The sequence below is a fragment of the Schistocerca gregaria genome, chromosome 2 (genome assembly GCF_023897955.1).
Source record: "Schistocerca gregaria isolate iqSchGreg1 chromosome 2, iqSchGreg1.2, whole genome shotgun sequence".
NCBI lineage: Eukaryota > Metazoa > Arthropoda > Insecta > Orthoptera > Acrididae > Schistocerca > Schistocerca gregaria.
This window is the reverse complement of record NC_064921.1, coordinates 869,178,787-869,193,661: the sequence shown is the minus strand read 5'-3', so window position 1 is coordinate 869,193,661 and position 14,875 is coordinate 869,178,787. Positions and strand designations below refer to the sequence as shown.

At 40.8% G+C, this 14,875-nt stretch overlaps 1 protein-coding gene across 2 annotated transcripts in view; it reads left to right on the top strand.

Annotated features, from left to right (window-relative positions):
• LOC126335261 (sialin-like) overlaps positions 1 to 14,875 on the top strand; it is a 152,675-nt gene that overhangs the window by 79,659 nt on the left and 58,141 nt on the right. For both annotated transcript variants that reach the window (XM_049998304.1, XM_049998305.1), the window contains exon 5: positions 4,249 to 4,469. In XM_049998304.1, the coding sequence (XP_049854261.1) occupies positions 4,249 to 4,469 (221 nt within the window). The remainder of the gene's footprint in view (positions 1 to 4,248; positions 4,470 to 14,875) is intronic.

The following is a 14,875-nucleotide window of genomic DNA, read 5'->3' as shown; positions in this document are numbered from 1 at the left end:
ACCATACAACACTCCCTCGGAGTACTCCAGAAGTAACTTCGACGTCTGTAGATTCCACCGCATTGAGAACAACGTATTTACCTCTGTTTGAAAGAAGGTCCTGAAAGTAGGAAACGATAATAATAATAATAATAATAATAATAAATCCCGCGGAGGCCCGGGAAAAGAATAGGCCTCCAGTATGTTCTGCCAGTCGTAAAAGGCGACGAACAGAATAAACCACTAACAGGGCTAACCCCCCTTTTAGTGTGATTAGTTGGTTCAGGACAGAACTAAAGAAGCCTTGGACAGGTGTCGTCATGGTCAGGGACGACGCTTGAACCCTATGCCCGCCCACGATGGTAACGACACTGCTAGCCAACTGGAAAATGATTTAAATCCAAATAGAGGTGTTTTGCAGGATATGCTTCCTGCAACCATCCTATAAGGAAAACAAAGACAGAGGATGAGATGGTCAGATGAAGTTAACCGGTACCTCATGTTCTGTTATTACCAAGCAACAAACCTAGGAACCAATACAACTGGATACAGATCACAAGTATAAACAACATTTATTACCAGAATTAAAATTTTTAACAAAACAATGACTATCTGATCAGATCGGTGCAAAAATAAAAAATAACAGGATACACAAGTCAGAATCAGAACACATCAAACAACAAGTACAACAAATACTGGAACAAAATAATGTGCAATCAGAAGAAGAAGAAAATACAGTAATGGACTCAAACATCCAGAGCAGACAAACAAAGAACAACACACATCAATTAAACAATCAGAGGAAAACAAAATCTTAAGACAGCCACCAGAACAAGCACAAATAGAACACATAGTGACACACATGTTAGATATAGAAGAAAAATTTCAGCTGACATATATAGAATACAAAGAGACAAATACAGACATTAGACCATTCTTGCATAGACCGCCAAATAACCCACAAGTCGAAACAACAATAACAGCTATCAACACAATCACACAAAACAAAATAAATGAAAACACAACTATGGAAGAGTTACAACTACTAGTTTACATAGGAGCACTCACTACACTAAATATACACACTAGGCAGAGATCGGAACCAACCAACACCCAGAAGAAACCCACAAAACCAGCGTGGCAACATAGGCTACAGATCAGAATAGGAAAACTGAGAAAAGACGCCGGACAGCTAACACAATTTATAAGAAATGAAATATGAGACAAAAACGAAAAAGTTTAGGTAAAATCTCACAACAAGAAGCAATAGAGCAATTAGATGAAAAGAAGCAGAAATTACAAGCTTTGGGCAAACGACCTAGAAGATACAAAAAAAGTGAAAATAGAAGGAAACAAAACCAAACATTCAACAAAACCAAAAGAAATTTTACCAGACAATAGGTAACACACACATTAAAAGAGACAATCCACCAAACATAACAGACATGGGACACTTCTGGAGCAACATATGGTCAAAGCCAGTACAACAATACAGGCATGCACGGTGGATACAAGCAGAAACAGACACATACAAGATGATACCACAAATGCCTGAAGTGATAATATTGAAACATGAAGTCACCCAAGCAATTAATTCTACACACAATTGGAAAGCCCCTGGAAAAGATAAAATAGCAAATTTCTGGCTAAAGAAGTTCACCTCAACACATTCACATCTAACTAAATTATTTAACAGTTACATTGTAGACCCATACACATTCCCTGATACACGTACACAAGGAATAACTTATCTGAAGCCTAAAGATGAAGCAGACACAGCAAACCCAGCTAAATGAAGAAAAAAAAGGCTGTTGCAAAGGAGCACGAGGATGTAAAGAGCAACTGATAATAGATGCATAGGTGACATATCAAGCTAAAACTAAACAAAGGTCGCTACACTACGCATACATTGATTACCAAAAAGCTTTTAATAATGTACCCCACTCGTGGTTACTACAAATATTGGAAATATACAATGTAGATCCTAAATTGGTACAGTTCCTAAACATAGTAATGAACAATTGGAAGACCACACTTAATATCCAAACAAATTCTAATAATATCACATCACAGCCAATACAGATAAAGCGTGGAATATACCAAGGAGACTCATTAAGTCATTTCTGGTTCTACCTTGCTCTGAACCCACTATCCAACATGCTAAATAATACAAATTATGGATACAATATTACTGGAACATACAAACACAAAATCACACATTTGCTATACATAGATGACCTAAAACTACTGGCAGCAACAAATCAACAACTCAACCAATTACTAAAGATAACAGAAGTATTCAGCAATGATATAAATATGGATTTTGGAACAGACAAATGTAAGAAAAATTGCATAGTCAAGGGAAAACACACTAAACAAGAAGATTACATATTGGATAATCACAGTGACTGCATAGAAGCGATGGAAAAAACAGATGCCTATAAATATCTAGGATACAGACAAAAAATAGGAATAGATAACACAAATATTAAAGAAGAACTAAAAGAGAAATATAGACAAAGACTAACAAAAATACTGAAAACAAAATTGACAGCTAGAAACGAGACAAAAGCTATAAATACTTATGCTATACCAATACTCATTTGGAGTAGTGAAATGGAGTAACACAGACCTAGAAGCACTCAATACACTTACATGATCACAATGCCATAAATATAGAATACATCACATACATTCAGCAGCAGAAAGATTCACATTAAGCAGAAAGGAAGGAGGAAAGAAACCTACATTATGGACAGGTAGACAATTTTAGAAAATTCTTTGTAGAACGAACAGAAACTAGCAAAATACACAAAGAAATCACTCATATAAATACATCAGCTTAACCACTTCTATAACCCTTTAGATCACATAACATCAACAGATACAAAGGAAGTAAATCGGAAAAAGAAAACACTACATGGCAAGCACCCGTATCATCTAACACAGCCACACATCGATTAAGGTGCATCCAACAAATGGCTAAGAAAAGGCAATATATACAGTGAGACGGAAAGATTCATGATTTCAATACAGGATCAAACAATAAATACCAGATATTACTATGCTGTCATCCACTGGTCTTAAAACTTTAGTTGTAAAGCATACTCATTTTACGCCGTTTCATGTTCTTCAAATGTCTTTTTTTATGATATGGCATAGTATAATGTGCACACTGTCGAGAGTCACTGAAGTGGTCTATATACACATTATGTAAAAAGTATCACACCTCATTATATCTGATCCGAATGTGATTAGAATTTCCATCTTATGCTTTACATAAGCGAAGATGGCAGCATAGTTTACTGAAATTGGTAATCAAAATAAATGCTGTACTACAGCGATTTTAGCTGCTTGAAGTTTTTACTTCTAATTTCATATTAATCTAAATCGCACCAATAGTTGAAGAAAATCTAGCATGTACAATGGTATTATTCCTCTTATACCCTTGATCCCTAAACGTACGTGGTTTCGTTTACATCGCTCTTGTCCAGAACCCTTACAACAAATCTACAGCTTCAGTTCAGCTTCTCTCAATAAAATATGTTTTGTTACCCGTTCTGAAGTTGAAATTTTCCTTTTGTAGAGGTCTGTACCGTTCTCACAACCCTGCTCATTAAAAACACTGTTGGCGACTCATACAATCCTTGAGGATTCTTCTTAAAGGGTCTACAGACCACAATGAATGAATAACCTTGAAATACTATGTCATACAACGACTGTTGAAGCTTGCCCTTACCCAATCATTGTATGGACATGGACCCAGTGATGAGGCAAAGCTGTTGAGAGATGGCGGTTTGTTGGTTACATGTAAAAGCTCAGCGATTCAGATGCATTTTCCACAGTTTTTCTATAGCAATTCAAATAAATTTCCACTTGATTTCATCACGAGAAGAAGCTAACTAGTTTCCCTTTCTTGAGACAATGGACATTTGCTACATCTGTAATTACAGTCCTGTCAATAGAATCATGCATTTCCAAAAAAAGAAATAAACGTCTAGAATACTTTAGAGTCTGCTCTTATATAAACTGTGAATAATTGCATGAGCTTAACTTTAGTCTACAGTAATGGCTATTAGAGGATGTAAATGGTTGCCTTATGCTCATTTTTCACAAATTAACATTTTCGGTTTCATTCTCAGTGGGAAGAATACAACGCTGAGATTATAAGATACATTTTCATTTGGCAAGGACATTATAATGGTGCTTGCCAATGTTCGTATCATTCGCTGATGAACTATCTTACTACCTGTTTCCTAAATTTTGCAGGTAGCTCTGTGGGTGCTGCACTGACGTTCCCTCTGTGTGGCTTGATCATCCACTTTCTCAACTGGCAAGCAGTGTTTTACGTCACTGGTACGATTGGAATATTATGGTTTATCAGTTGGTGGTGGCTTGTGTATGATAACCCGGCGGATCATCCTAGAATTAGTGAATCAGAACTCGAACACATCCAAAACGCCATTGGCGACAGCATTTCCAAAAAGAAGGTGAGTATTACTGTAGCACAAGAATTAATATCAGGAAATATTATAGCACAGGCTGCTCTAATACGTCATTCCATAAATCCATAGTGAAAGAGAGCCTTCAGGGATGTGTAATCAGCGAAATTATATATTAATTGGTAGAAGTAGGTAATGTAGGCTAGTTCTGTAAAGTACGCTGACAACCAATGTAGTTGTAGTTTGATGCAGAGATATTTGGAATTTTGTTGTATGCTTGTAAACTACTAGAGCAATACTCCAACCCACTTTGCCTAGTTCGATTGGACGGACGTAAATCACGCTTCTGTTAATACAGACGATCAGCTGAAGAAGTAGTGATTACCGTTTTTATACCTTCCTGCTAGATGTCAGGAAGAAAATGAGACATAGGTGTCCACAGAGGTCATCTTGAACTTTTAGTAGTGCTGAAAATTGTAGAATATTGGTCTGGTGCATACAATCGTAGCGTTTTTGTATTGCATGTTGGTATTCCGGTTTATATGGATTTATTTATCAACTTGCATTTTTATTTATAGTTCACTGTTGCTATTTGAGTTAACAAATTGTAATTTTGTCATTTGAAGATAGGGAATGGAGCTGTGAACGATGGAAAATGGAGTGCCAAGTGGAGAAATCAGAACATTTCTGTTTGAGTTCAGTGCAGGGTTGACGGCAGAGGAGGCAACCAGAGGTATATGAGCCTTGTATGGGGATAATGCCATTGGACAGAGCACACCAAGAAAATAGTTTTGTCGTTTTAAGGACGACCGTTTTGACATTCCATGTTCAGAAATACCTTTGGGTTTTGATGAAGATCGCTTAAATAAATTTATCCACAACGATCATGTAAGTGTACTTGAGAACTGGTAGATAAACTATTGGCCATTAAAACTGCTACGCCCCAAAGGTGACGTGCTACAGACGCGAAATTTAACCCATAGGAAGAAGATACTGTGATATGCAAAAGATTAGCTTTTCAAAGCATTCAGACAAGCTTGGCGCCGGTGGCGACACCTACAACGTGCTGACATGAGGAAAGTTTCCAACCGATTTCTCATACACAAACAGCAGTTGACCGGCGTTGCTTGGTGGAACGTTGTTGTGATGCCTCGTGTAAGGAGGAGAAATGCGTACCATCACGCTTCCGACATTGATAAAGGTCGGATTGTAGCCTATCGCGACTGCGGTTTATCGTATCGCGACATTGCTGCTCGCGTACGTCGATATCCAATGACTGTTAGCAGAATATGGAATCGGTGGATTCAGGAGGGTAATACGGAACGTCGTGCAGGGAACCAACGGCCTCGTATCACTAGCAGTCGAGATGACAGGCATATTATCCGCATGGCAGTAACGGATCGTGCAGCCACGTCTCAATCCCTGAGTCAACAGATGGGGACGTTTGCAAGACTACAACCATCTACACGAACAGTTCGACGACGTTTGCAGCAGCACGGACTATCATCTCGGAGACCATGGCTGCGGTTACCGTTGACGCTGCATCACAGACAGGAGCACCTGCGAAGGTGTACTCAACAACGAACCTGAGTGCACGAATGGCAAAATGTCATTTTTTCGGATGACTCCAGGTTCTGTTTACACCATCATGGTGGTCGCATCCGTGTTTGGTGACATCGCGGTGAACGCACATTGGAAGCGTGTATTCGTCATCGCCATACTGGCGTATCACCCGGCGTGATGGTGTGGGGTGCCATTGGCTACACGTCTCGGTCACCTCTTGTTCGCATTGACGGCACTTTCAACAGTGGACGTTACATTTCAGATTTGTTACGACCCATGGCTCTACCCTTCATTCGATCCCTGCGAAACCCTACATTTCAGCAGGAACAACCGCATGTTGCAGGTCCTGTACAGGCCTTTCTGGATACAGAAAATGTTCGACTGCTCTCCTGACCAGCACATTCTCCAGATCTCTCACCAATTGAAAACGTCTGGTCAATGGTGGCCGAGCAACTGGCTCGTCACAATACGCCAGTCACTACGCTTGATGAACTGTGGTATCGTGTTGAAGCCGCATGGGCAGCTGTACCTGAACACGCCATCCAAGCTCTGTTTGACTCAATGCTCAGGCGTATGAATGCTCTTATTACGGGCAGAGGTGGTTGTTCTGGGTACTGATTTCTCAGGATCTATGCACCCAAATTGCGTGAAAATGTAATGACATGTCAGTTCTAGTACAATATATGTGTCCAATGAATACCCGCGTATCATCTGCATTTCTTCTTGGTGTAGCAAATTTAATGGCCAGTAGTGTATGATGGACTGTGATCATTCCATCATCGTGAAAGATTTTCATGCAGTAGGGAAGGATAAAGAATTGGATGTATGTCCCTACGTGCATCTCTGCTTGCTCGTCATCACTTGGTACTTGAGCAACACCGACCTTTCCAAACCTGCATCGTTACTGGTGACGAGAAATGGTGTCTTTATACTAACATAAGGAAAAGAAATGAATGGTTGAGCCCAAACAGAACAGCAACTCCAAATGCTAACACTTACACACATCGACGAAAGGTAATGTTACGCATATCGCGAAACAGCGACGGTGTGGTGTACTAGAGATTGCTTCCCCGAGATGTAACCATCGTTGCTGACATTTATTACTAGCAACTGAGACCTCTTGCACACTTATCCATATTCTCTCAGTTGAAGCATATAATGTGGAGCATTTGATTGGAACAACAAAAGGTATGTATAGTTCTGTCTTAATCTTTGTAGTTCTTCCAAACGGAGATCTGTCCGCCCGCAAATTATTGACATGGGCAACTGTTCAATCCACAGTACAATAAAAACCAAACCAACTGATGTGCATGATAACAAGCTTCCGAATACCGTTTACAGTCGCATCAAAACGATAGATCCACACAAAAAGGAATTTATGTTGGTAATTGTGCACATATTTCAGACCACACAAGACAGCGTTTGAGAAATCGTATCTCTCAAACTGCTCAAGAGAGATTCCAAGATGCAACGCAAAATTGACAGAACTTGCATCTTAAATGATAGCAGCAGGAGTGAAATTGCTGGTAGCTTTTACACAGAAGTGAGAGCCAGTGAACGAGATGTCTTACTCATAGTACATGTCTTAAGGTGATGGCGGAAAAAAGCTCTTGTTAAGAGGTTAGGATTCGCTTCACTGCATAACAGTTCGGTGCACTACACTGCTTTGCAATATCGCAAGGTGCAGAAACCTCAATACCGCATCTGCATAAAAGCATGATTAAAAAAATGGCTCTGAGCCACAGCACTGGAAATAGGATCACATTTGAGGAAGTGGAGAAAATGGTCAATAGATTGCAGTGCAATAAAGCAGCTGGGGTGGATGAAATTAAGTCGGAACTCATCAAATACCGTGGCATGTCAGGTCTTAAATGGCTACACAGGATAATTGAAATGGCCTGGGAGTCGGGACAGGTTCCATCAGACTGGACACAAGCAGTAATCACACCAATCTTTAAACATGGAAACAGAAAGGATTGTAACAACTACAGAGGTATCTCTTTAATCAGCGTTGTGGGTAAAATATTCTCAGGTATTGTTGAAAGAAAAGTGCGAGTATTAGTTGAGGACCAACTGGATGAAAATCAGTGTGGGTTTAGGCCTCTTAGAGGTTGTCAGGACCAGATAGTTAGCTTACGGCAAATAACGGAGAAGTGTTATGAGTGGAACAGGGAATTGTATCTATGCTTTATAGATCTAGAAAAGGCATATGACCGGATTCCTAGGAGAAAGTTATTGTCTGTTCGACGAGATAATGGAATAGGAGGCAAACTTTTGCAAGCAATTAAAGATCTTTACATGGATAGTCAGGCAGCAGTTAGAGTTGACGGTAAATTGAGTTCATGGTTCAGAGTAGTTTCAGGGGTAAGACAAGGCTGCAACCTGTCTCCACTGTTGTTCATATTATTTATGGATCATATGTTGAGAACAATGGACTGGCTGGGTGAGATTAAGATATGTGAACACAAAATAAGCAGTCTTGCATATGCGGATGACTTAGTTGTGATGGGAGATTCGATTGAAAGTTTGTAAAGTAATATTTCAGAGCTAGGTCAGATATGTAAGGACTATGGTATGAAGATCTCCAAAACGAAAGTAATGTCAGTGGGAAAGAAATATAAACGGATTGAGTGCCAAATAGGAGGAACAAAGTTAGAACAGGTGGACAGTTTCAAGTACTTAGGATGCATATTCTCACAGGATGGCAACATAGTGAAAGAACTGGAAGGTAGGTGTAGCAAAGCTAATGCAGTGAGCGCTCAGCTACGATCTACTCTCTTCTGTAAGAAGGAAGTCAGTACCAAGACTTAGTTATCTGTGCACCGTTCAATCTTTCGACCAACTTTGTTGTATGGGAGCGAAAGCTGGGTGGATTCAGGGTACCTTATCAACAAGGTTGAGGTTACGGGTATGAAAGTAGCTAGAATGATTGCAGGTACTAGTAGATGGGAACAATGGCAGGAGCGTGTCCACGATGAGGAAATCAAAGAAAAACTGGGAATGAACTCTATAGATGTAGCAGTCAGGGCGAACAGGCTGAGATAGTGGGGTCATGTTACACGCATGAGAGAAGCAAGGTTACCCAAGAGACTCATGGGTTCAGCAGTAGAGGGTAGGAGGAGTCGGGGCAGACCAAGGAGTAGGTACATGGATTCGGTTAAGAATGATTTTGAAGTAATAGGTTTAACATCAGAAGAGGCACCAATGATAGCACTGAATAGGGGATCATGGAGGAATTTTATAAGGGGGTTTTGCTCCAGACTGAACGCTGAAAGGCATAATCAGTCTTAAATGGTGGTGATGATGATGATGATGATTAGCAGTAGAGCAACGTAGCAAAGTAACCTTTTTATTACAAAAAATGGCCGTGACTTAATGAAAAAAATGTTAATCGCTTTGATAACTAACTGAGGGAGGTGTTTCACTCACAATGTGGCTGCTCGGTAATGCAATAATCAAATAATAGAGGTATGTATTAATCAAGATCGCGGAAGTTTCTACAAAGTAAAGTTATGTATTCTCGTTAAACAAACTAGGAGACCGTCACTATCATTGTCGCACATTTCTATTCGTGACCAAGTTCGAGACGGGTCAAATATATTGAGGCTGTTGTAAAAATTAGCACACATTGCCCTCATTACCATCCAGTGGCCGGGGCGGTGGTAGAAGCGAACGCATAATTTCGGTACTCCGTATTCATAACCACTTATAGATAAAAACACTTGTCACAGAGTTCAGTGTAATTTGTTTTTTGGAGTTGAGTGGTGGGGGAGGTGGGGGGGGGGGGGGGGGAGCGGGGTCAACCAACGGCTACGGGGACACACTCTCAGCCGATTCTCACTATGCCGTTACAACCAACGCGGACTAGTGAGTTGACCACATCACAACAACAACACTCGCTGGGCGCACTCTATTCTTGGCCTGTCCTCTACGTCCCCGAATAAAATTTATGCTTATCTTTTAGTAAGTGACATGATCCCTAACACCTTTTGGTAAGCAGCAGTGGATCCCTTACATCTTGTTCCCTTCATATCAACATCCTGTAATGCTCCTTCATCTGTGATGAGTGTACGCTCCTGATCAACCACTTTCGTAACATGTTTGTCCAATTTTGCTGATAAGATATTTTGATAAAATTCAGCATCTGATGTAGTCGTTATATTTCCTGTTTCTGGACTGCACAGTCTGTAGGCTTTTATGATTACCGAATATGCAACCAATTCATGAGATTCTCCTTTTTGTTCAAATCTGCCACGTCGCTTTTACTTTTCTGCCCCTACACAAAATCCAAATAATCACAGATGATTAATATTTAGTCTCATCCATTTTATCGCTTGTAGAGATTTCCTACACCGTTTGTTGCTGTATTCGATGATGACAGAGACTCTTCACATTTGACTTATAGTAAATATAATACCGTATACATCGAGTAATTATCGACAAATGTGATAACATATTGGGATGGTGAATAAGTTCGTAGGGTTTTTCGGGTAAGTTGAATAAACACAACAGATACTCATAACACATACTTTAGTCATCAGTAATATATTCTCCTTCAGAATTTACAACAGTTTACCAACGCTGAATAGCTTTTCGATTCCGCGATTGCAGAAATCACATGGTTTTAAAGTCGAGTCATATTCGGAGAACATTTTCATCTGGAAAGGGAGTTCCTTGAAGGTTGTTCGATAGAGAGCGGATGGGCGTTATCGTGAAGTAGAATCGCTTCACGCAGTTCCTGGTTGTTGTTCTGGGATTGTGTTTGCAAGACGTCTCAGTTGTTGACAGCAAATGTCAGCAGTGATGGTTGCATATCGGGGAAGCAATTCATAGTATTGCATTGTATGTGGGCCTAGAAACTACCGGGAGGCTCCGTTCCCGCCGCATCCGCAGTGGTCCACAACCCCTCGACAACTACTGCAGTCCAACCCTGCGCCGCCCCACACCAAACCACTCTCTCAGGATTATTGTGCGGTTCGGCCCCCGGTGGAACCCTCCCCCCTCCCCCTCCCTCTCTCCGGGGAACGTCTCACATCAGACGAGTGTAACCCTTATGTTTGCGTGGTAGAGTAATGGTGCTGTAAGCGTACGTGCAGCAATCGCCGACATAGTGTAGCTGAGGCGGAATAAGGGGAACCATCCCGCATTCGCTAAGGCAGATGGAAAACCGCCTGAAAACCGTCCACAGGCTGGCCGGCTCACCGGATCTCGACCCAAGTCCGCCGGGCGGATTCGTGCTGGGGACCAGGCGCTCCTTCCCAATTCATAGTACACCACACCAGCGCTGTCCACCAGATGGATAACTTTTGTGGATGCATGCAGGTCTTAATACAGGTAGTTGCTGCTTTGTTTCGTTCAGCCGTTCCCTTCTTTTCCTTATGTTAGCATAAAGACACAATTTCTCGTCGCTAGTAACGACACGTATTTCTCGTTGCTAGTAACGACACGTCGATAGGAGTGGTCGCTGTTGTTCACGAGCCATCTGATGACGAACAAGTAGAGATGCACAGACAGCCACCCGCTGATTTTTGCGATTTCGGCTTAGAGCATGTGGTATCTACACACACGATTTTTTAACCTTCCTCGTTGCAGGCAAATGTCACACGATGGTGAAATGACCACAGTTCATCACATTTGCCAATTCTCGAGTGTACTGATGTGGATCGTTGTGGATTAATGCATTTAAACGATCTTCATCAAACCCCATAGGTCTTCCTGTATGTGGATAGTAAGTAACGCCAAAACGATATACTCCAAACAACGACATAATCATTTTTTCCGTGCTTCATCCGGTGGCACTATAGATATACAGAGCATAAAAGGTTCTGGCTTCGTCCGCTGCTGTCGCACCTCTGTTGAACTCAAAGAGAAGAATATGTCGGAACTGTCCCGATTTCTCTACTTGGCACTCCATTTTCTAGCATCCATAGCTCCATTCACTATCCTCAAAATGGTTCAAATGGCTCTGAGCACTATGGGATTTAACTGCTGAGGTCATTAGTCCCCTAGAACTTTGAACTACTTAAACCTAACTAACCTAAGGACATCACACACATCCATGCCCGAGGCAGGATTCGAACCTGAGACCGTAGCGGTCGCACGGTTCCAGACTGTAGACCATAGATGTTAAGTCCCATAGTGCTCAGAGTCATTTGTAGCACCTAGAACCGCTCGGCCACCCCGGCCGGCTCACTATCCTCTAATGACAAAATGACAATGTGTAAACTGAAACAGTAACAGTGAAATACAAATAAACAATGACAATCGATAAGTCAACGTAAAGCACTCAGGATACCAACATGCCAAACAAAAACGCTACGAACTCATGTAACAATCTACTAATTCGATCCACCAAGTGGTTGTGGGCCAGAGACACACATTACATCACCGTGTCAGAGGTTCATGTGTCCTATTTTCACTCTATCTGGGGAAAGTCTTGGCTTTCATATTGCATTCAGTGTGCACACTGCACAACTGATTTATCCGGTCGTCCGACGCTTGGGAGTTAATCTACTACATTTTACCTGTTTCTTAGCTTTATCAATGCAAATGTGGCTTAGCCTTCGAGGTCGTAAATCCTTTTCCCGACTAGTGATACGAATGACAGGGCCGTGTCCACTCATCGAGATATTGGAGTTGTGTTCACTGCAGTAGTACAGATTGCGTACTTTGAAGCATTCGCAATTATTTATCCACTTTGTTTCTTGATTATACTCGTAGCTTCAGCTTTTGTTATACACCATCACCCCTTATTCGTCGCCCGAGGGACTGATGTACGACAGATTACGTCTGCAAAATACATCATATTTTGCAACTCGATTGTTTGTCCTCCACATGCGACTGATAGTTACATGCACGCAATGGCGAAACAGATGCTTTGCAAATATCCTTCACTTTTACTGAATTCAAATTCGGTGACAGTGACGAATTTTTCACGTTGAAAAGTCATGTAGTCTGTTGCTCCACCGTCCAGAAACCACATATCCTAATGAGCAACAGTGTCCAATATGGTTGCACTTAATTTGTTTGCGGGATGACATTTGATGTCATTGTGTTTAGCTCTCAGTATCGTACTTTTCAAAGCAATTTGTGTTGCAGAATTTGAAGCTGATCTGCAGCCTTCTTTTTATGGCTTGCTTGCTCGCTTGTTGAAAAGTGATCACCAAATCGTGGTCAATATTCTCCACTATATCCGTGCTCTTGACAATGAAAACAACTTGGAGCACTGTCCTATGTCTTTTCGTAATTGCTGTGACTGTTATCATGTTGCCTGTTGCTGCGGCCTCGTCCACTTTGAACACTTCCGCCCTATTTGTTTGTTGTGTTTCGCCTCTTTCCACAGTCAAAACTTAATGATCTCACCTTACTTTCGCATTTCGTGTTTTGGAATCGTCGTTCTTCTTCTGCTGAAACACGGTTTTTGAATTTGTTAAGAGAGAAATTCAGCTTCATGTCAGATACTTCTTGACAGTGGCGGATACAGAAAAACCTCAAGGAGGGGGCGCGAAAGATATCTTCAGCTACCTTTACGTTTACAGTAATGACAAATAATCAAGTCACATGCAAAGTTTAAGAAAGTTTTATTTTAACTGCTTATACACACATACAAGACAATGCCATCTTATGATATCAAAATGTTACGATTGTTGTTCTCTTCCTTAAATGATGAATTCTATGCGCCCATCCTTCCTGTCACATTGGTTAATTACATCGTCAATTGGACAATCAATGTCAGGGTGAGATAAGCCATTAAGTCGAACCTCCTTCATTGTCGACCTCAAGTCATGTCTTTGCAGGCCGCAGTGTTGTAAAACTTCTTTCTACTGTACCATGGATGCAGACAGACAATCAAATATCATGTATAGCGTATTCAAAGTAGGATAGTCAGATCTAGGACAAATAGACAACCCTTGCATAAGGGCGTTTATGCTCGTTGGCCTGTATTGAAGAATCTCTCCCATTAGTCTCTTTTTAATCACAAAATAGTGATTATTTTTTAAAGAACGGTATTTCAGTTAAGCATTGATTCAGTTTATATGCCAGATCATTACCGTCATGTTTCAGTGGTCGTGAGGGCAAAAGTATGTTGAACTTTAAATGATAAATATTTTCTTCAGCAAAACGTTCTTTCATGTCAGTTGTAACACGGCTTAGTATTGGAATAAAAACAGTTCTTTTCAAATGTGTCATGGTGACGTCATCTGGCAATTTATGTGCGTGGAACTTCTAATTTCTATCACGTTCCTTTCTAATGCATTTGATAGAGGGCCTATATAGTAACAACGGTTTTTAGGAATCTACTCGAAAGTCATTGTTATCGGAGATATACCCATCAATAGTTTCCCATATCTAACTCGTATTACGATTGAGATATGGGAAACTATTGTTACGTTATTAGTAAATATATTATCACTGAGAAATTACTATGAATTACTATTATTAATACTTCACAGTCAGCTGATCACTCTCACTCTTGGCTAATCTTCACAGTTGCACTTGCTACAAATAGGACTTTTTGCTTATTCATTCTTCACTCTTAATATTTCTGCTTCTGAATGTAAACTAGCTTCCCATTCGGCGAATAGTTCGTATTTATAACGCTACATATGGAAGGTTCTCTGTACAAGAAAACAGAGGAGTATTCGCGACTTTTCTCGAACAAACGCCAGACAGAATAACGTATCGCGGTCACTAGAATGGACGCAATTTTTCTCGTAGGTATATGTTAGCTATCTATGTGCCAGACAGGAACGTATAAAATACGATGACGCGGACGCGCGTGGTACATAGTAAAGTACAACTATAACTCGATTCAGTGGAGTCGACTGACGAAAGAATAGCGTGCGGGCTGACGGGTTACAATGCGGGCGGCCCCTCAAGTGGTCGGTAGG